Source organism: Pogona vitticeps, chromosome 6 (genome assembly GCF_051106095.1).
Source record: "Pogona vitticeps strain Pit_001003342236 chromosome 6, PviZW2.1, whole genome shotgun sequence".
Taxonomy (NCBI): domain Eukaryota; kingdom Metazoa; phylum Chordata; class Lepidosauria; order Squamata; family Agamidae; genus Pogona; species Pogona vitticeps.
This window is the reverse complement of record NC_135788.1, coordinates 120083107-120105508: the sequence shown is the minus strand read 5'-3', so window position 1 is coordinate 120105508 and position 22402 is coordinate 120083107. Positions and strand designations below refer to the sequence as shown.

Sequence of the window (22402 nt, the reverse complement as noted above, 5' to 3'; positions counted from 1 at the left end):
TTCCTTCCTTCCTTCCTTCCTTCCTTCCTTCCTTCCTTCCTTCCTTCCTTCCTTCCTTCCTTCGAGACTGATGTATGCCTTCATTTCTCTCTTGCATTTCCCCTAAAAAGTACCGCTCAAGGCAGCTAACAACATTACTACAAGCAAATAAACCCATGAAGCCATTAAAATGGTAATTAGAAACAAATTGAACATTAAAACCTTTAAAATCACAAACTGGTTATTCATCTCCAGTGTCATCCCGTATTTCCGCAATGTGAAGTGGGTTTGCCAGCCGACGGAACCGGCGCGGCCTCATCTCAGTTTTCCGGGTGTCGATTTCCACACCCCAAGACGAGGGCTGGGAAGGAAGCCATGGAGGAGTCCTGGGGGAGATCAGGGGGAGCTGAGCCCCTGTCCCACCACATGTCACAGGGCTGGGGGTCCTGCCCCCCCCACCCCCATGCTTCTTCCTTAGAAGAGGGTGGGAAGCCTCGAGCTAGCCAAAGTAATGACTAATCATTTCATTAAGAGCCTCCTGTCTTTTCTCCTAATGCTTCTAGCAAAACCTTCCTGCTGGGGTTCGGCATAGGATGATGCTTTTCCTACTCTCCTCCTCTTCCTCCTCTTCTTACTATTACTATTATTACTATTTTATTTTTTGTTATGAAGGCTGAAGGCGGGTAAAGAAGGTGGATCTTTTTTTTTCTCCTTCTGGTTCCTTCCAAGAGTTCCCACCAGGTTCATTGTCCAGGAGCCAAAACCCAGATTTCCAAAGCTTCTCAGGGCTTATGGGGGTTGTAGAGCAGCAGGTGAACAGTCAGGGAGGGCCGGTGGGTGGGGAACGCAAGGGAACGTTCTGCTGGTTTGTGCCCTCTTTGGATATTTTTTGCTTCAGGGCCTGCCATGTTTTTTTTTTCCAGGCTGGCCACTCCCTTCCCTTTTTTCCTCTTGCTTTCTACAAGCTTTTCTCTGATGTCTCAGTAGGAGGAAAGAAAAAGGAAAAAAAAAAGGGTAGAAATCCTGCCCCCCCCCCGCTGACGCTTTCAGTAAGTATTAAACGTGCCTGACAACGTCTGATGCACGAGCAGGTTTACGGGGAAATTAATTGTAATTCGGTTTGACAACTCCAAATGTTCAGAAGATCTCCTGAAATCCATAAGATTAAAAAATAATAATAATAAATACCTTTTGGGCTCGTTTGATTTGCCAGTTAGGATCCCTGATGTACTCACGCTTTCAAACACCATCACCAGCCGAAAAGACATGTGTCGTTTCCCCCCCCCCCAAAAAAAGTCACTTCATCCTTCCCTTCATCCTGATGGGGTTCTATGCAAACGACCAAGTGGTTGCACACCCAGAACTTTTCTCAGTCATAAGGTTCGTTCAGGGACACCAAAGGGTGTAGGATTTCCTTACTTCCATTGCATCATGTCAGTCACAAGGTGTGGCATTTGGAAGTTAAACGTCAGATCCAGGGGGAAGAAAAAGGAGAGGAAAGATGCCGTGAGGCCCTTGTACACAATCTGAAGACAAGAGTGGGCGATGCCTTCATTAAATTGCAAAAATAAGTTAGCTTTCGGCTTGTGGAGCTCTTCCTCTGGCTGGGCGCTGGAGAAGCAACCTTCTGCTTGTGATATTTTAGTCATTTGATAAAAGTTGTCGCGTACCTTGGTCTTCAGATTCGATCCAGAGGACGTCTGTTGCATGGAAGTCTCACTGAAATCAATGGGAAGAGTTCACCGTGCCCTAATTTCTGTGGGTGCCGAGCGCAACTAAATGTAGCCCGGATTTCCTCTCACCCATGGAATGGCGCAACTGGAGCGCCTTCTGTCCCTGTCTTGGTGGAACAAGGCAGAAGGCAGGTTGATGCCTTCTTGGTGGACCAACTTGAGCAAACATCTCCTGGGCTCTTGAAAGCAAGGGAGGAGGATGTGTGGCTCTTGAGGCCATGTGCAGCCCCTCGCTCTCCTCTTTTTTTCTGGCCAAACAAAGCAAAGACGTGTAGCTCTTGACCAACATATCTCTCACGAAGGGCCCGGTGCGTTTCCTAGCATCCCAAAATACCAGTTCTTCAAAAGTGGAAGTGGGGTACCGCTCACTGTCTTTCGGATATAGCAGTCACAGCCTAGGAAGAGACCCCTGATGAGCTGCCCTCATGCTTCCAGAAATGCCGCACCTGAGAGGGATCAGCCAGAATTACCGCATATTTCCGTGTATAAGACGCCCCCATGTATAAGACACCCCCCACTTTTCTAATCCAAAATTAAGAAATCTAAGTGGGGCTTAGCAAGTGTAGGGTGAAAGGGATCAAAGCGCTGCAGGATCGCTTTGATCCCTGCTTTCCCCTCCACTCGTTTTTTCCTCTCCTCAGCTTACTTCTGTGTATAAGGCAACCCTCGATATTTAGTCTAAAGGTTTTAGACAAAAGTAAAGTCCTATACATGGAAAAATACGGTAGTGGGCTTCTCTAGGGTTCAAGGGGTTCGTGCTGGGCACCCAAGCTGTACCTTAAAGCAGGGCTCCCAGCCGCTTGAGGATGGGGTTGCCCGGACTCAGCTCACACTGTGGAATGGGAGGCTGTGGCCAGGGTGTTAATACCAGGGCGGTGGGCTGTTGCCTGGGGAAGCAAGGAAGGACCCTGGCCGGGATGGCGCCCTGCCCTTGAGCAGAAGCACAGCCGATTTCCTGCTTTCCCCTCAAAGCTCCACATTGCAAGTTGAGGGGGGTTATTTGAAGAATGAATGTGTGCTTCTGTTTGAAAGGGAGAAAACTCCAATTACTGATTTGATTTGTGTGGAACCAAGGTGCCAACCCGCCGACACCTCTGTGGCTGTCTGGGGAGGAAAGGCCTTGTAGTCGTAGCCCTAGGATGCAGAAAGCTGGTTCTGCATGGTCTGGAGGGACCTGCCAAGGTTTCATCTTCACCCCCAACTGCCAAAGTCTGAGACCCAATGGGATGAGCAGTCGTGCTTGTGGTTTGGGGTGGGAGAGAGGGAGGGCTTTCCCCATGGCAGTGGAGGAAAAATGTTGCATGCGTCTCCTTGCACATGGAGCATGGTGCATTTGGTTTCTCCCTATTCATAATGGCACCCGTAGGTAGGCATTTTGGCGCCGGAAACGTGGAGGCGGTGGGAATAGGTGAAATCTTGGGGTGAAGCTGCACAGACCGACCGAGGGAGGGGTGACTGTGTATGTGTGTGCATGCATGTGCGTGTGCGCTCGAGCTTGGGTATTTGTGCTGAATGCAGACCTCCCACCCCCAAACACCTGCAAATGTTGCTCAGAGCCCATCTGGCTTCTGCCCAGATTCTTTGAGCAGCACTTTTTTTTCAGAGGAAAGCTTTCCCAGAATTCTGGGGCAGCTGCCGTGATGCGCGGCAGAGAACAAAGGCCCACCCAGAGACTCCCCTGGCAAGGTAATTGGGAGGGAGAAGAGTGCTTCCAGACCGAGGGGGCTCCTTCGCACCTCCAGCGGAAAAGACGTCCTGCGGCGCTCGTTCCAACCCTTCTCCCTCAACAGGGAGAGAAAAAGGTGGACGGAGCTGTGTGTGGGGGAAACATGGCAGGGGTGCGCGCGCGCAAGTGGAAGGTCGTCTTCTTGGGATACCCTGCAAAATGCTGCGAAACCAGGGAGGTGCCGTTGCACGGTAAAAGCCCCATCGGGTTGCACTCTTGTTCCATCCAGATGGTCCGACCGAGCCAGCTACAAGATGTGCGTGTGCAAGCGAAGCAGGGTGTAGTCTGATGGTTTTGCACTTGACACCTTTGTGTGCCCTTCGAAAGCCTTCTTGGGATGTGGTCCCCGGCTTGGCCTCTCCCGGGGAGGCTGGGGCTGCCCCGTGGGTATTCGCAGGGCCTGGATGTGATGCTGAGAGTCTACCGGAGCTATAAACATATAAAAAGGGTCCAGAGCAGGCTAACTGTTCCGGGAACGATGACAGAATTCTTGGTCCACCTTAGGCCGTGGTCACACTTGCGAAATGTTTCCCAATGATCGCTCATGGGTTTCGGGTTTTTTTATTTTTTATTTTTATTTTTTGCTTCCAGATGACGCACAGCCATTGCTCTGCCTTGGGGCTAACTCTGCTACATCCCGCCTGCTGTAAGGCTATGACTTTTTTTGGTTCCAGGTTTTACCGCACAACAATTTTGACAGTGTCGATGTGTGAACGACTGTCACGAGACGTTTTTGGGCAAGATACCGTGTGTGGTCCCCGTCACTGATGTCGCTCGGCTGCCTGTCCCTTATTTTTTTATTTTCAGGGGTGCGCCGTATCGGTGCGTTGGTAAACTTCTGTCCTTGTCCGCTGTGCTTCGACACATCGATATAACAGGATCATTAAAAAAAAAAAAGAAGTGGTGGAATTGTAAAGAAACCAGGAAGGGATTTGTTTTGCTGCAGAGGTGCAGCTGCATAGAATGCATCTTTTTCTTAAAACTGTTGCAGCACTTAAAAAAAATGAGAACGCACATTGTGGGGTATACATTCCCGTGACCGCAATGCGCTAGTGCTCAGCAAGCAAAAGGCGCAAAAACCCAGGGAGACATTTTGCTGCTGTGAACGTCGCTTTAGTTAGTGCCTGTCCTTGTTATGCTCCAGATGGCGGTCTGGTTTCTTTACGACCCCTTTGGTTTTCCTTCCATGTATCAGAGCATGGGGACGCTGGGTGCGGAGTGCGAATGACTTTTATCATTGCCCTTGAAAGTCATTGGGCCTCTTTTGCTGGTGACCAAGGGCTTGTTGCCTGAAAGAGCAGAGTGAGAACATAAGAGGAGCTAAGCTGAATCCGACCAAATGCTCCTCCATCGTCCAGGTTGCCTTTTTTTCTGGCTGCAGCGTTCCTGGCCTTGGGGGGGTCTGTGAAATCCTTCAGACTCCTGCTTCATCCACTCCTTGCTCGCAGGCCATGCAGTTTGAGTCAGGGTAGCTGGGTCTCCCTTGGGCTGAGACAGAAAACCCTTCTTTTGGAAGAGATGCCACGTCCGGGTCCTTGGACCCTACGGACGCTGCCCTGAAAAAGCCAGCGAGAATTCAGGAGTGTGTGTGGGCCAGGGTCTATGTGTACCTACCCGGAGACCGCTTTTGACTGACTGGCTTCTACCGGGCCTGTGCCAGTTTTAGGAAAAGCTTGGGAAGGGTTGTCGTTTGGACGACAGCACCCAGATCCTACTCCGGCCGGTGTGAAAGATCAGAGCCGATGTAGTTCAAAAGAACAAAACAAAACTCCCAAACATGTCAAAGCTCTTGTTTTAGGAGCATCAGCCTTCACCTCGGTGGAGGGGCCATGCCTCTGCTTGAAAATGCACAACTCGGAGGGAAGTGTCTGATTTCTGTCCCTTTTGCCTTTTATTGGTTTTGAATTTTTTTTTTTTTGCTCTGTTTTAGAAGATGTTCCTCCAGAACCTCCAGAAGAAAAGGAGGAGAGCAAGGTGGAGCTGATCATCCCTCCCAGCCCTGTGGAGCTGGAGGTGGACTTGGTAAGTCGTTGGAAGGCTCTTGCCATGAGACGGATCTGGCATGGGAGGGTGGGAAGAGCCGATCTGGCCAGCCGCTGGCTCCGTTCTTTAAGGGAGGCGAGGCAAAAAGCCCTCTCTGTGTGAGCCTCGGCCTTTTCGTGGAAACTTGCAAATTCCTCTCGAATAGAATGCAGCGCCAGTCTGCACCGGCTCAAGCAGGTAAGGGATGGGAGAGGATGATAGCTAAGCCTCCTGAGTCTGTCTCTTTTCCTCCCTCTCCTGCTGTCTTGGCATTGACTTTGTGGGTGCTGTTCATTAGTCAAGGGTGAGTCTCTCTCTCTCTCTCTCTCTTTTCCCTCCCCTCTCGCCTTGCTCTTAAAGTTCTGTCTTGGAATTTGACTCTGTCCGCTGGAAACCTGCCATGTCCTATTACCGAGGCAGCAGCTGCATCCACACAGCGAATGAAATCTTCCATTAGAAACGTGCGGCTTTCAGGCTGCGGGGTCTTGGTGCCTCTGCGAGGGTGCTGAAAGAGGTTCTGACGCTGGGTTCAGGCATTGAAGGTGGATCCAATCCTCCTCTTCCCCGAGTGGGTTGTGGCGGCCGGGGAGGGAGGGGCGGCCCATTCCAGGAGGAGCACATGTTCCCGTCCCAACCCCCTGCCAGCCGCAGAAGGTCTGAGCATCTCTTCCAACCAAAATGGGAGGAGGTTCGCCCGCCTGGAGTGTTACACCGGCAAAAGCTCACATTAAAACATAATATAACATTCTTTAAGGTGGCACATGATTTTGTCTTTTTAGTTTGGTTTGTTTCAGAGTAGACCAAGTCTAAATGGGCGGCATATAAGTCAAATAAATAAATAAATAAATTCTTTGAATTGGGGCGGATCTGTTTTCTTCATTTTCATTTACTGCTCCTGCTTTTTTAAAAAATGTCTTTTCCATGTTTACCTCCACTTCAGCCAGGCCCTGCGGTAGCTGTTAACAGCTCGGGTGGCACAATCTGCGGAAGCTCTCCAGAGCGACTGTCTTTCAATCATCTTGGCAAATTAGCCCTCTTCCAGCTCTCTTGGAGGACCCCCAGGAGGGTCGGGCGGAACAAGGGAGATGTGAGGAGAGAGCCAGAGGCATGTCGTTCCCAGTTTCTGTTCACCGCCCTGTGATGCATTCAGAGGGTTTGCCTTGAGCGGACCAGGCACTTATAGGGCATAGCAGAAGCTGGGTGTTTGTCTTTGCATCTTGCCAAAACCGAGGGTTAAACGGGTTGCCTTCAATGGGCTTCCGTGTTGTGACTTAAATAGCAACACCAGAGTAGCTGGGTGGATAATTGAACAAGGTGATGTTCTGCAAAATGGATCTCTCTCTCTCTCTCTCTCTCTTTCATTCATTTTATTCTATATTTCTGAAGAAGAGGACTTGATCCACAAAAGCTCACATTAAAATAGAATACAGTGGTGCCCCACATAGCGATGTTAATCCATTCCGGATTAATCGTCGCTATGAGGAAACATTGCTAAACGGAACGGAAAAAGCCATAGGAACACATTAAACTTTGGAGCCCAAACTCATCGTTCAGCGAAGTTCCTCCATAGCACCACCATAGCGAGGGCAGGGCGCGAAAATTGTTGCGGCGGCCATTTTGGAACCGCCGATCAGCTGTTCAAAAAACATCGCAATGCAAAGATCGGTAGGCGAAACGCTTACCGATCATCGCAATGCGATGTTTTACCCATTAAAACATCGCAATGCGATCACATTAGCGATCTAAAAAAATAGATTGCTTTGCGGATTCGTTGTTAAACGGTGCGCTCATTATGCAAGGCATCACTGTAGTTAGCCTTTCTATTCGTTCATGGATTGCTGCGTTGTTGTGGCAAAGGGGCTTGAGTCCTTCAGAGAAGCTATGGGCTATACCGTGCAGGGACACGCAAGACGGACAGGTCCTAGTGGAGAGTTCTGACTCAATGCGATCCACCAGGAGCAGGAACTGGCAAGCCACTCCAGTATCTTTGTCAGGAATACCCCATGAACAGAAACAAAAGGCTAAAAGATATGATGCTGGAAGATGGGGCCCTCAAGCTGGAAGGTGTTCAACATGCTACTGAAGAGGAGTGGAGGACAAGTGCAAGTAGTCCAGAACTAATGAAGTGGTTGGGCCAAAGCCGAAAGGACGCTCAGCTGTGGACATGCCTGGAAGTGAAAGGAAAGTCTGATGCTGCAAAGAAAAATACTGCATAGGAACCTGGAATGTGAGATCTATGAACCTTGGTCAGCTGGATGTGGTCGAACAGGAAATGGCAAGAATAAACATTGACATCCTGGGCTTCAGTGAACTAAAATGGACAGGAATGGGTGAATTCAATGCAGACGATTATCATATCTACTATTGTGGGCAAGAATCCTGTAGAAGAAATGGAGTAGCCCTCATAGTCAACAATGAGGGACATGGTGGCACTGCAGGTTAAACCGCAGAAGCCTCTGTGCTGCGAGGTCAGAAGACCAGCCATCATAAGATTGAATCCACGCGACGGAGGGAGCTCCTGTCGCTTGTCCCAGCTCCTGCCAACCTAGCAGTTCGAAAGCATGCAAAGATGCGATAAACAGTACCACCTCAGTGGGAAGGTCATGTGACCACCGAAGATTGTCTTCGGACAAACGCTGGCTCTACAGCTTGGTGACGGGGATGAGCACTGCGTCTTAGAGTCAGACATGACTGGAGTAAATGTCAGGGGGAACCTTTCCCTTTACCATAGTCAACAAAAGAGGGGGCAAAGTTGTACTGGGATAGAATCTCAAAAATGATAGAATGATTTTAATACGAGTCAAAGGCAGACCTTTCAACATCACAGTAATCCAAGTTTATGCACCAACCACCAATGCTGAAGAGGCTGAAACTGACCAATTCTATGACTTACATCACCTTCTAGAACTGACACCAAAGAAAGATGTTCTTCTCATTATAGGAGACTGGAATGCTAAAGTAGGGAGTCAAGAGATAAAAGGAACAACAGGTAAGTTTGGCCTTGGAGTTCAAAACGAAGCAGGGCAAAGGCTAAAAGCCTTTGACTGTATGAACCAAAGCAAAGTACGGCAAGTCCTTAAAGAAATGGGAGTGCCTAACCACCTTATCTATCTCCTGAGAAACCTATATGTGGGACAGGAAGCCACAGTTAGAACTGGATATGGAACAACTGGTTGGTTCAGAATTGGGAAAGGAATACGACAAGGCTGTATATTGTCTCCCTGCTTATTTAACTTAAATGCAGACTACATCATGCAAAAGACTGGACTGGATGAAGCCCAAACCGGAATTAAGATTGCCGGAAGAAAGATCAACAACCTCTGATATGCAGATGATACCACTCTGATGGCAGAAAGTGAAGAAGAATTAAAAAGAACCTCTTAATGAGGGTGAAAGAGGAGAATGCAAAAAATGGTCTGAAGGTCAACGTCCAAAAAACTAAGATCATGGCCACTGGCCCCATCCTCTCCTAGCAAATAGAAGGGGAAGTGACAGATTTTACTTTCTTGGGCTCCATGATCACTGCAGATGGGGACAGCAGCCCCAAAATTGAAACAAAAAGCCTGCTTCTTGGGAGGAAAGCGATGACAAACCTCGACAGCATATTAAAAAGCAGAGACATCACCTTGCCGACAAAGGTCAGCATAATCAAAGCTATGGTTTTTCCAGTAGCGCTGTACGGAAGTGAGAGCTGGATGCTTTTGAATTGTGGTGCTGGAGGAGACTCTTGAGAGTTCCCTGGACTGCAAAGAGAACAAACCTATCCGTTCTGAAGGAAATCCACCCTGAGTGCTCCCTGGAAGGACAGATCCTGAGGCTGAGGCTCCAATCCTTTGGCCATCTCATGAGAAGAGAAGACTCCCTGGAAACGACCCTGATGTTGGCAAAGAGTGAAGGCAGGAGGAGAAGGGGACGACAGAGGATGAGATGGATGGACAGGGTCATTGAAGCGACCAACCTGAATTTGACCCAACTCCGGGAGGCAGTGGAAGACAGGAGGGCCTGGTGTGCTCTCTGGTCCCTGGGGTCACGAAGAGTCGGACACGACTTAATGAATAAACAACAAAAGTTAGCCTGTAAGGTGTCACAGGTTTTTCTCTTATTATGTTTTGGTTTTTTTGGATTTTGCCTGACGCATATATATGTGGCTCTGCTCCTGCAGATGTTTTTTTTTTAAATTAAATTTATACCCCGCCCCTCTAGACCATGTCTACTGGTTTACACCCTCGGGACTTTTAGAGGTTGCCTACCCACCCACCCCCAAAGTATGAAAAGGACTAAAATGCCATTTCCCTGTGTGCTTTGGCTTGTAGGCTCCTTCCTTCCTTCCTTCCCTCCCTAACCACTGTATTTGGATAAGAAAAACCAGCCTCATTCAGTGGGACTGATCAACTAGCATTTCCTTTTGCTTGGCTCTGGGGAGCTGCCGGGCATCAAGGAAAGGGCACTTTCCCATCCTGGTGCTTCAGCCTTCGGCCTCCAGGAGAATCAGCCTTCTGGGTTGCATGTGTGTCCATCTTACTACTGGATTCTGCCGAAAGGGCCACTCAGGAGCCGAGTCTAAAAACTGAAGAGGAGCTGACCTGGTTTGGACCGAAGGTGCATTCCGTGCCATGGCGCACCGGGTGCCCCTCGAAGGAACGCCTTCTCTCCCATTGTTCCCCAACGACTGGCGGTGAGAGGCATAAGGGTGGGATGATGCACAGTCTGCACTACTAGTGACCTCGGATCATGAGTTCATCTTAATTCCCTCTGGGAAGGTGGAGAACGTCCCCTCCGTTTTCAGCCCCTGGTGCCTCCATAAAAGTTCTCCAATTGGAGTCTCTTCTGCCGTCAATTGGGCTTGTGCTGTACAGTCGCTAAGCAGAAGGACACGAGAACATCAGGAGAGCCAGCCTGGGACTCCATCGGACAAAGACCTCTTTAGTCCAGCAGCTGGTTCACCTTTGTAGCTGGACACCTGCAGCTTTGAAAAGTTAATATTCTTGGGTTCTAGCTCCCAGAATTACCCTGGGGATGATGGACGCTCTGGTACATACTGTGGAATGATGGGGGAACATTGTACATGGGCACCTAGTATCTTGTGCGTCTGTTCCCATAGCTATGGGAACCTGGGAGGCGATGCACCCAAGCATGGCCTGCAACTAAGGATTGCATATCCTCTCTCTCTTTCTCCACTCCGCAGCCCATCTTCCTTGTCTGGGTTTTACTAAAACTTTTTCCGCCTTTTCCCCCCCTTTGGCCAGAAACCCTGCATCCGAAGCCGCCTGTCCCTCTCCGGCCTGAGAGAGGAGATGTGGACCGAAGAGCACGAGGCCACGATGGAGCTCTTCCTCAAGGATGTCACCAAACCGTTGCTGGTGTTTTACATCGACGACTTTGCCGGGCTGAAGGTGGAGCTGCTCATGCCGCACCAGGTCAGTCCGAGAGCCGCTTCCTCTAGAGGCCGCCCGAGAGCTCCTTGGCTCCTCCGCGTTCCCCCGAGGGCTGACGTCAGCAGATGTCATCTCGTTCCAGAGACCCGTGTGTTGGACGAGAAATTTGCTCAATGAAACACATTTAGATTCTGTTCTGTGAGTGCCACACGATCGGATCACTAGGAGTTGTGGGCGTAAACAGAAACCGCGCCTTGCAGCCTCAACTTATGCATCTGTTGTTCTAAAACCAGCTTCCATTGCCAAGGTCAATAAAACGCCAAAGGAGTTTGGACTACTCGGGGTGTAAACAACAGTGTCCCCCCCCCCTCCCTGCAGGGGACACATGGCCATTATCTTCTGTTCCTCCCTCCCAGTTTCAACCTTGGGAGGATACGCTATAAACACCTTTTGGATGTCCAGATTGTGGTAGCATCTGCGCCGCAGCTGGCTTCGCAAAGGGACAGGACCCGCTGGATTCCAGCAAGGTGGGGGTGGGGGTGGGGGGTGGCTCCCCAGTGTTTCAACACTTATTTTGTTTGTTTCCTTTTGCTACATTGCCTCCTGCTGCCACTCTGTCCATTACCGGCACAGAAAACTTTCTATATAAGGTACCCGTGGTTTTTCCGTCTCCATCAGGACTCAGACCATGTAAGCTCACAGGGATTCTGGATCGTCCAAACCTACCCATTAGCACAACAAGAAATATTTGGGGATTTTTATTTATTTATTTATTTTGGATTGGGAGCACCTGGCGTCCCATGGCCAGTATGGCCACTGGCCATTCCCGACGGTGGGATTCTGAGAGTGGCATTCCCGAGCACAAAGGTTTCACTTTGTGGGTACGGCTCACATTAAAAAAAAAGGGGGCGAAGACTTCTGCGGGATCCTAGCAAAGGCCCATCTACCCATCATGGCACAACCAGGGAAGAGGGTCTCCCACTTAAGTTACCCCAGCAATTGGCAGTAAGAGATGCCTCCCCGTCGTGATAAGTAGCTGGCGATCGGGTGGCCTTCCAAGGAGGTTATCCCTTTTCGGCATTGAGAAGGGCACGTGAGGTCCCAAAGTGAGCGTGGGACCCCACGCCACATGTTCTCAGGTGCCAGGCTGATGCGTGGCGGTTCATGGATGCTTTGTTACCTGCCCAATCGGACTTTTGCTGGCCAAGCGTCTTTCCCCTTCTCATTTGGCGTTGCCTCCGCAGGAGCAGAAACAGCTGGCGTATTTCCTCCGCCAAGAAAACAAGGAGATCACAGAGGAGAATTTCCACGAGGTCGTGCAGTTTGGCACCGTCCGCAAGCCCTACCTAGATTCTCTCATGCACATGCTCAACGCGATCTATCTGCCCCGGCTCTTCCGCAAGGAGTCCTGGCCGGAGAGCATAAAAAATGAGTTTTTCTCCGAGATCTACCACTTCATGACTTCCCTCACAGGTAGGCCCTCCGCCCTCCTTCCTTCGTGGTAGAACCTGGCACAGGGTCCCCCTTTTGTTGAGGGCCGCGGCCACCCTCCGAAGGTTTGCTCGCGCGGTTCAGATCCGTCTGGGAAAGGCAAGAGCCCGTGCACGCGCTGGCTTTCTGTGTTGGGGAGGTGGAGTGGAGGCTTCCTTCCCGCTTTCCTCTGTCATCTCAGGAGGCATCATCTCCTCCTTCCCTTTTCTCCCTTCGAGATCCCTGTAGAGGACAAGTCAGCAGGCAGAGGTCTTCCTGCCCTGTCGGTGTTTATTTACCAGGATCTCCTCCGTGTTTTCTCCGTCTCCAGATACTCATTCCAAAGCGAGGGGCCGCACTGTCCTCTACATCCCGATAGAGTCCCTGACGATAAAGACCGAGGTGGCCTTAAAGGACAAAGCCCTGGTGCAGCGTCTGGAGAGTGAGTGATGGATCTCCTGGGATCTAGCATTGGGTTGTGTGTATTTGCGCACAGGAGTGGGTAACAGGATCAGCCGAACCAGGGAAGGGGCTGAGCGGGAGAAGGATTAAGTTTGACTGAGCGGTTTGTGAGAGGAGCTGCACTCGGGCTGTAAGTGAATTAACCTCCAGTGGCATATGAGCTGCATCCATCATTCCCAATCATGGAAAGCAGGTTTGTCAGGCTGCGAGAGAGCGTGTGCGGGGCCCCCGCCATGGGATTATTAGTTCTGCTGCAGGCGTTCTGTCAGGAAAGAGGACGTGGGGGCAGCCGAGGCCCCTCTTCCCCAGCCCCTCCTCTGCTTTACCTTTGTTCGGGCGGTGCCCCACCAGCGAAACTTCGCTCCTTTCTGTCCTCCATCAAAATTCTGCACCACACACCGGATGCATTGTTCAAATGAAGCAAACAAGGTCACAGGAGTGATTTCTCTCCACTTTTTTCTTCTTCTTCTTCTTCCAAACCCTGCTGCAGCATTCCAGTACTGTATTCACATCTTCTGAAATACGTTGCCAAGGGCAAGACCCGGGGGGAGTGCCCTGGCTGAGACTCTCAGGAGGCCTGGGATGAGGTTGGGCAGCGTAGATGGGGGAAAAGGCCTGGCAGTGCCAGGCATTCTGTCCCCCCCCCCTCCTTCATTTCAGGCTCCTGCAGATCCTTGCATTCCTATGGCATGGAAAGCTTCCACCTCTCCCAGGGCTGATCCCTTTAAAACTCTACTGTTTTGGGGGTCTGCCACGGAGGGAGAGAGCCTGAGGGATCTAGATCTAGGCTGAGGATCAGGAAAAACGTCTCAACTTTTAGAGCAATACGACGACAGAACCCATGACCTCAGGAGGTGGTGGTGAGCCCTTCAACCCTGGAGGCATTCAAGAGAAATTTAGCCAACCACCCGGCAGATCTCCTTTGACTTGGATTCTTGTCTTGAGCAGGGGGTTGGACTCGATGGCCTGATGGGCTTCTTCCGACGCCACTATTTTGTGATTCCATATTATAACCTTGTTCCCTGTTCTCAGCCAGGTTCCGATGAGTTAGAAGAAGGGCCCACTTTTTCCTCCATTGTACTGTTTTGGAGAGTGGTTGGCCACAGCCTTACAGGAACCCAATAAGACTCAGAGGTGAATGTGTTTGCTCTCCAGGGACCTCCTGAAATGAACCCATCACTCTCATTCACAGATTTTTGTAGTCCCTTTGAAAGGGGACGTGGTGGCGCTGCGGGTTAAACCGCAGAAGCCTCTGTGCTGGAAGGTCAGAAGACCAGCCGTCATAAGATCGAATCCACGTGACGGAGGGAGCTCCTGTTGCTTGTCCCAGCTTCTGCCAACCTAGTCGTCTGAGAGCATGCAAAAATGCGAGTTGATAAATAGGTACCACCACAGTGGGAAGGTCACGGCGTTCCGTGTCTAGTCGCGCTGGCCACGTGACCACGGAAGATTGTCTTCGGACAAAACGCTGGCTGTACGGCTTGGAGATGGGGATGAGCACCGTGCCCTCGAGTCGGATACGACTGGACTAAAATATCAAGGGGAAGCGTTACCATTACCTTAGACCCATGGCCGCGATCACGTTTTGTGCCAGAAGGTTCTCTCAACTCGTCTTAAGGGGTACTTTATCCTGTCTTTCCTGAGTCTCTTTCCAATCTGTTTAATGGCATTCATGAGGGGGAGGGGGGAAGACCACCTTCCTCTCTTTCTGCACTTTGTGCGTGTGTTTATAAGCCTTGATTATGTGTCATCTTCCCGGCTCCATCCCAGCAGCCCCGTCCCGCCTTATCCCTGGCCCTCTGCCTTGTGACCAGCGGCTCAGTAATCAGATGATGGAAGTGAGTCATTCCTCAGCTTGGTCTCCAGCGCTTCCTCTCCTCAGGTCTATTATAAATCCTGCTGTCCTTGTTTTTTGGAGTGGGGAGAAATGAGGTGGGTTGTGTCCGTGGTGGTGAAGTGGGTGTAGGGGAAGAGAGAATCTCCAAAATAGAAATAGGGAGGAAGGGAGGGAAGCCAAGCCTTGGCACAATGCATGGTGGATCCATGGAGTCCCCTGCGGCCATTGCAGGGCTCAATTCGAGCCTGTCCATGCTTGCTTTCCAGTGTTTAGTCCAGAACGCCGGGCAGGAGGGCCAAGAGCCTTTTACGTTGCCCCTAGACCTCTAGCTGGAAAGATTTGAAAAAGCCCCCATCTTTTTCAAACTCTGTTCGCCCACTGATTATCCCTCGGTGGATGGTGGTGGCCGTTTTAATGACTTTACGCTTCAGTTTGGTTTTGGTGAGGTTTATAAGTGGCCTTTTCTCCTCCGGAGGGAAGATGGGATGAAAAGGTAATAATAGGTAGAGGAACCGATCTAGAAACCTCTCGTCTAGCAAGGCCTGGTAACAATGCAGAGGTTGTGACCTCTTTAGCCCACACACACACCACCAAAGCTTATGCCTTCCTCCGTATGTTACACGGCTTCCCCTTTGGCCCATCACAATCCTGATCCGAGCCAATGTATGTAAGGCACACAGAGAGCCATGCCCGCTGACATCAACAGAAGGACCCCGTTTCCCGGGAGAGGAGACCAGCACACGAGCCCTGTCCGTCTGTCTCTCTCTCTGTTTACGTTGCGTTTTGGGATCTCCCGGGTGAAGACTGGCTGTTCTAATAAGCGTCAGATGGACGGGGAACGTTAAAAATGCACCGGATCTTATTTTGGTAGTCTTACCGTTTTTAATGGCTTGCGTTGCCCATCCTGAACTCCAGCCCCGTGCGGTCTCCGTTTGAAGGCCCTGCTCTGCCCTGTGGCATCCTTATTTTGCAGGCCGTCTCGCTCGGTGCCCACGGGGAAGGGCATGACCTTCCTGCTCCCGTCGATTCATCCTGCCTCCAGGCAAGAGTCCAGCAAAAAGAGACGCCTGTCTCTGTTTTTCTCGCCCATCCGGTCCCGAATTCTTTTAACCTTAAAGTGTATTTCAGGTCCATGGAACAGGGTGAAATCCTTCATGGGTGGATGGGTGGTTGATGCCAGGTCCTTACACACCTGCAGAGCATCAGGTGAGCTACTCCTTGGTCCGGTCAGGTTTTTTTTACATCGACCACTCCCAGAATCTGTGGGATTTCTGGGAGTTGTTGTTTCCCCTTAGAAACAACTCCCCCCCCACATTGTGGTCACATGGGGGGGTCGCACATGCTTTTCACCCTTGGTCTGTGCCTGCCTGTGTTGTATAAAATGGGGGTGAAAGGGGGTGCAAACCTCTCTCTGACTCCTCCTTGGCCCTGACACCCCCCCCAGGCCATTCCCTCCCACTGCCCGATCCAGGAGGTGGATTTTTTCAGTGTTGCTATCCAGCTGGAAAAAATTCATCTTGGGGGTTCATAGGAGCTACACGGGAGGACAGTGGCAGAAGGAATCTGCCCTCCCCTCGCCTTCACCCCCTTTTTCCTGCCATGAATCCCTCCCTTCCCTCTAGCTTCAAGCTCCAGACCTCCTGGACTGTTTTGTCTGGGTTGGCCAGGGGTGGGTGGGGGAGGCTCAGCCCGGGGGTGGGGGGAACATCTCCTTGCTTCTCTCCCAAGGCCCACCACCACCTCCCCACATCCATAACTGCCCTGCAGGGAAAAAAATCCAGCAAAAAACAGAGAGGGGCAAATCAGAAAGAAATCGCCCTGAGATCTGGAGCAGCCGCCGCTCATTTGTTCCGACTGGTGCAAATTCAATTGAGCCCCTCGCGTACGGACAAGGGGGGGGGAAGAGATGTTGACTGCATGATGCTGCACATTGTCTCTCTATTAGGCATAATGAAGCGAAGCCTGGGAGGGAGGTGTGGCTCGGTGGGGTGTGTGTGATGCTCTGTCCTTTTCATCCTCCTGGAAATGGTATCTGGGACCCAAGGTGAGAGAGAGCCTGATGGGGACAGCCTTGCCGTCCTGCCCCCCCCCCCCGATCCCCTGCTTTAAAACCCAGGCAGACCCGATGCTGCAAAATTGAACCCTGAGAATGTTTCATGTCCCTCCCACGGGGTCAAAGGTGGGGGAAAGGCTGCTCTCCATCCCGTTTCTCTCGCCTGGGCTCGGTTGTCCTTCCCCACCACGTTGCCCATGGGCTGCAGCCTCGCCTTTGCCGCCCTCTGGCCCTGGAAGCCGCCTGAGTCGACGTGGGGGGTGTGTGTCTCGCCTTGGCTTTTCTGCCCGGCCCGGCAGAGGGAACCCCTTGTTCCTTCTACCTGGCCCGTGGCCTGTGCACTAATGGCTGTTAACTCCGGGCTTGTACAATAGCGGGGAGAAATAAAAAGGCTCTTAGTAGCAACAGGTATTAATTGACCCGTTTTTCCTGGATTGAATGCAGCAGCTCTTCGGTGTGGCCGGGCTTTGTTCTAAGATGGAGGAGAGAGCGGGGAAAACAGGCACCAGCTGGTTTGGCTCTCCACTTTTGCTGGTTTCCGTACCGCCTCCTCTGGGTTAGCCATCGCGCTTGCTTGGCCTGCTTCTTGTTTGGTGCCCAGATTGGAGGAGAGGAATTTAAGAAACCCGAAAAGTGCACACACTCACTCACTCACTCACACAAAGAAGTGGTAAAGAGCTTCTTGCTTGAAAGTTTAGATTCGCTTGGAAGAAATCTCCCACTGCTGAATCCAGATGGAGGATTTGAAATGCACATGATTGTCCCATAATGAGAGCCCTGTGCGGTTGGCGGCGCCCAGCCTGCCATGTGCCGGGGCGCATTAAACTCTTCCCATGGCTGGGTATTTTGCATGGCAATGCATGCTTGGGTTAAGCATCCAATTGGCTACCTCGGGGGGTTGTCTCTTGTGTGACTAAAACCTCAGCTGTTATCAAGCACTTAGAGATCCTTGGCTATTCTAATCCCCGGGCTGCGTGATTGTCTTACCCCTGTAATTTGGCACAGGGACTGCAGGCGCCACGCTGTGATACTAACTCTTCCTAGGTGGCTGCTCCGTAGCTACTAGCTTCTTCCATTCCAAGAACCGGTGTGTGTGTGTGTGTGTGTGTGTGTGTGTGTGTGTTTGTGTGTGTGTGAGAGAGAGACAGCTCACTTTGTCATGACAGATCCTGCAGCAGGGGTGGGGGTGGAGGGCACACTGCAGCCTAAGGAGCCCCCCCCCACACTTGGTGCTTCAGGCCTGCTGAGCCTCCTCCTCCTTATGGCTTCCCCTCGCCGTGTGCTCGGAGGGGGAGGCGTTCCGGCCCCATCCGACAACAGGCTACAAAGCAGAAGGCAATTTCTGCGCCCGCCCCAGACACCTCTGCTGAAGTCCCCTATTCAAAAGCAAGGATGACGACGCAGTGCCTTGAATATAGAATCACCAAAGAAGGGGTTGCGTTCCACGCCGAGGTACAGGAGAGCCAGATGGGGTTCTGGCCTGAAAGCCTCGGGAGCGCTGCGATGCTCCAAACGGGCATGTATTCATGTGGGGCAAAGGCGGGTGGCATCGCCCAGTCCTGAAGGGATTTTCCCCCTCCTCTCCCAAAGGACAATCAATCATCTTAGAACCGCGGAGATGGAAGGGACCCTGTGGGGTCATCCAGTCCAGCCCCTGCCCAGGAGCCCCCCCCCCCGTTGGGGGATTCGAACTCCCAACCTCTCAGGCTCCGCAGCCAGAGACCTCTTCCACCCCTGAGCTATCCAGCATGCCTTACTTCAGTACGGGTCATGCTAACTCTTTGCGAAGGCTTATATTTCCCCATTTTTTTTCTCTGCCCGGTGCAGCTTGTCTTCAGCAAAGCCAGGTGATGACAGAGCCAGAATCCTTTCATACCTTCCAGAGAAGGAAAAAGACCGATGCTGCCGGGAAGGTGGCTCTGTTAGCAGTGACATGGGTCAATAGTCCGTCCAGGACAGGGGTGGACGTGGCCTCGGTCCCGACTCACTTTGTCTCTTTTCTGCGCCTTACAGGAATTGAGACATATCAGGGGTTTGTGCAACATCTCAGCGTGTGAACCCAGCCGGAGGAGCCGTCTTCTGAACGATGCTCCTTGCTCTCTCTCTTGGTTGACGGTGCAACACAGTGATGTACCGGAACTAGCTGTAACTGCCCCTTTCCTTTATTATATGGTGTCACGTTGTCTCTGACAGACGGCAACCCTGTGAGTTTATGATTTCCAAGAAGTGGCTCTCATTAACAGCCCAGCACAAATCTTGCAAACCGAAGGCGGCTGTGGCTTCCTTGAGGCGCTCAGTCCATCTCACCCGAAAGCTTCCTCTTTTCCTACCCTTGTCTTCTCTGAATATCCCCCGAAAAGTCTCTTGCCTCAATTTAGTTCTGTTAATTATTCTGGGATATATATATATATATATATATTCTCCACACACACACCTTGGGTGAGGGTCAGCTGCGAGACAGGGCATGGAAGGGGATGAGTTAGCTTTTCTCGGAGCTTCTCCGAATGAATGCATGGCCCTCCAGAGGTGGGGAGAGCTGCCCGTCCCGTCAGCCTCGTAATCGGCGCCGTGGGACGAAGGCAGAGAAGGAGACCGTCTTGATTGTCGTTGCAGCTTCCATGATCCACTGGACCCGGCAGATCAAAGAAGTGCTGAGGGCTCAAGAGGCCGTCGAGAGCAGAGAGAGCTCGGGTCCACTGGAGGAGATCCAGTTCTGGAGGAACCGCTGCACGGACCTCTCTGAAATCAGCAAGCAGCTGTGCCAGCCGGGGGTCAAACACATCGAGGCCATCCTGGCCCTCTCCAAGTCCTCCTACGTCGCCCCGTTCCAGCGGCTCGCCAAACAGATCCAGGTGGGCGCAGGGAGGGAACTGACCCTGGAAGATGGGTCTCAGATTCTCTCTGAAACAGAACCTTCCGGGGTGTTGTTGGGTCAAGGGGTTGATGGGATTTGCGGCTTTGGTTAGAAAAGCCCCACCGTCTACGTTGGCTGGGGCATGTCGTGAGAACGGCTGACGGTCGGATTCCGAAAGATCTCCTGGGTGGAGAATGAGTGCAGGGAAATCGCCCCAGAGGGAGATCACAGGTGCGATCCAAAGAGATCTACAAGTGGGATCTGAAGGCCTTAGGAATGGATCTCAACAGATGGGAAACCCTGACCTCTGAGTGTTCAGCCTGGAGGCAGGTGGTGCATCACGGCCTCTCCCAATTTGAAGAGACCCTTGTCCAGCAGGCCGAGGCAAAGAGGCAGTCCCGGAAGTAGCAAAACCAGGGAGCTGGACACGGGAGAGATTGTATTTGTCCTAAGTCTGGAAGGGATTGTGTCACTCTCGAATTGGCCTCCTCAGCCACACTAGACGCTGTTCCAAGGCCTCCACACAGAGCACGTTACCATAGTCTCTCGAGACTGAAGGAGGCCTAATCTAAGACGCATGGATCTCTCCCTGGGGGTTGGGGTGTCCCACCTCAAATCCACAATGTCTTCATTAGTTTAACGGGCTACAGCATGGGTTGGGAAAAGGGTGTCAGCCGCTTTGGCCCTCCCTCTGGGAAAAGCCCCGCCGGCGCTCTGGGTCGGATCGTTTTACTCTCGGCCCTTTGCCTCCCCGTGTGTTGCAGGACGGCTCGGAGCAGGCGCAGTCCAACCTCCGGTTCCTCTCCATCCTGAAGGAGCCATTCCAAGAGCTGGCCACCCTGCGGCCCAAGGACATCCCCGAAAAGCTGCCGCACCTCATCAGCCTCGTCCGCATCGTGTGGGTCAACTCCCCGTACTACAACAGCAGGGAGAGGATCACAGCCCTCTTTCGGAAGGTGAGGCCTGCGCGTGGGTGTCCATTCCCCCCCCCCCCGGGGGTTGCATGATGCGTTCCTTCCTTTCCTTGAACACGTTGCCCAACTGCCCTTTCTGGTCGAAAGCAGCACCCCATGTCTTTTGAAACAACGGGCTTGGATTACCGATCAGAGCGTAAAAGATCAAAAAACCCATATTGTCAAAAGCAGTCTTGAATGTATTTCAGATCAGCCAATGGCATTAAGGAAGGCGGCGGCCCCCCTTCCATTAAAAGCCTTGGAAAATTAAATGTCTGCCTGTTAATCAAGTGATAAGGGTCCGGTAAGTCTGTTTGTGGGGGGTGGGAAGGCGTTTTCAGAACTGGGGTGCCACCACTCAAAAGACCCTTTCCATAATCCACTCCCCCCCCCCCCCCGTCTTTTGAAGGTGGAAGACTTCTGGAAGGGCTTCCCTTGTAGTTTCTGGGAGGATCTAGATGGGGAAATCGGGGAGGACTGGCCGCCTCCAGAGAGTGTCGGGACTGCTGGGGGCAGCTTTATTTTAGGAGTCGTGAAAATGGACCCCGTGGCGAGCGGTTTAATCTTATTGTCCTTTTTAACTCAATGGCCTGGAGAATTTTCAGCCTCTGCTGCCAAAAGACCTGGGTGCTGGAGGGTGGCCCAGGCAGGGTTTGGGGGGGGGGGGGAGAAAAAGAGCAAAAGGTTTTGCTGCGGGCAGGAAAACGTAATGGGTCGGACCTACTTTTGGCCTTTTTTGGGGGCAAGATCGCTCTGTGGGCAATGTCGTTTTGGCCTCCCAAAACTAAAAGAAGGGGGTGACTGGGACGGCCTCTTTTACCGTCTGTGCAGATGAGCAACAAAATCATCCAGATGTGTTGCAAGGACATCTCGCTGGACCGGCTGTTTGAGGGTTACGTCAATGCCTCCCGGCAGACGCTCCATGGCTGCATCTCTTGCATGTCGTCTTGGAAGGACTGCTACCAGCATGCCGCCTACATGCACAACAAGTAAGGGGCCTACGGGTGGGGCCAACAGATGGGGGGGCGCACGTGTGCGCACACATGTACATGCAGGCAAAAGCCAAGAGCGCACACCCCGGGAAACATAAGCCAGTCCCCAGCCGCCTCCAACTTGGCCCTCCCAGGCAGTTTTGCTCTTGTTCCGGCCCTCGGTTTTTCCCCTCATGGAGCTCCCGGGCCCTGCCTTCGGAGCCCTCCTGCCTGCCCTTTGTCCAGCTCCTGATTTCAGCTGATCCTTGCCAGCCCCGGCCCTTTCTTCTGTTTCCCCCCCCCCCCGATTCTCCAAGCCCTACTCCAGAAATAATGCATCATAATCCATCATTATGATTAGGGATGTCACGTTTTAAGTGGGTGCTGGGTCCTTGACAATTAGGTCTAAGTGTTCCTTGTCTGCTTCAAATTCAAATTAGCAGGGCTGGATCAATATCATAAAAAAAAATACATAAAGACTTCAGAGGCAGGCAGCTCTGATGGAAGGCAGCCTCCGCCTGGCCAGGATTAGGCACTCAAGCCCTGCTCCCGGGGCGAGGCGGCCTCGCTCCTTGATTAGGTGGTTTCTTCAGAGCCCCCTTGTGCCCATGTGGGATGGGGTGGGGGCCGGGGAGAGCGAAGGATGCAGACACAGGGGGGCCGGTCCGTGTCCTTCCCCCCCCCCCAAATGTTTGCTGGCTTTTTCAAGGATCGGATGCCCGTTGGGTCATTGGTATCTGTTTTTTTCTGACAGTGGGTTGTCCCCGGATATTGTCTACCCCTCAGGTTGAGCTAGGGTGAGGACCCCCCTGCCCAGCATGCGGTGTGGGTGTGGGTCCTAGCCTTCTTAGCGGTTGGGAACCAAATAACAGAAGACTCCTATGGTGCCTGAAAGATTGATGCCTTTTCTTGGCCGTCGGGGCTTTGTGGACGTTCTGTGGAAGCCTGGGCCGAAATAAGACCTGTG

General features: G+C 52.0%; 1 protein-coding gene across 2 annotated transcripts in view; it reads left to right on the top strand.

Annotated features, from left to right (window-relative positions):
- DNAH2 (dynein axonemal heavy chain 2) overlaps positions 1-22402 on the top strand; it is a 138794-nt gene that overhangs the window by 7434 nt on the left and 108958 nt on the right. For both annotated transcript variants that reach the window (XM_072977163.2, XM_072977162.2), the window contains exons 3-9: positions 5369-5460; positions 10707-10877; positions 12080-12308; positions 12637-12747; positions 19271-19509; positions 20276-20467; positions 21296-21453. In XM_072977163.2, coding sequence (XP_072833264.2) covers positions 5369-5460; positions 10707-10877; positions 12080-12308; positions 12637-12747; positions 19271-19509; positions 20276-20467; positions 21296-21453 — 1192 coding nt within the window. The remainder of the gene's footprint in view (positions 1-5368; positions 5461-10706; positions 10878-12079; positions 12309-12636; positions 12748-19270; positions 19510-20275; positions 20468-21295; positions 21454-22402) is intronic.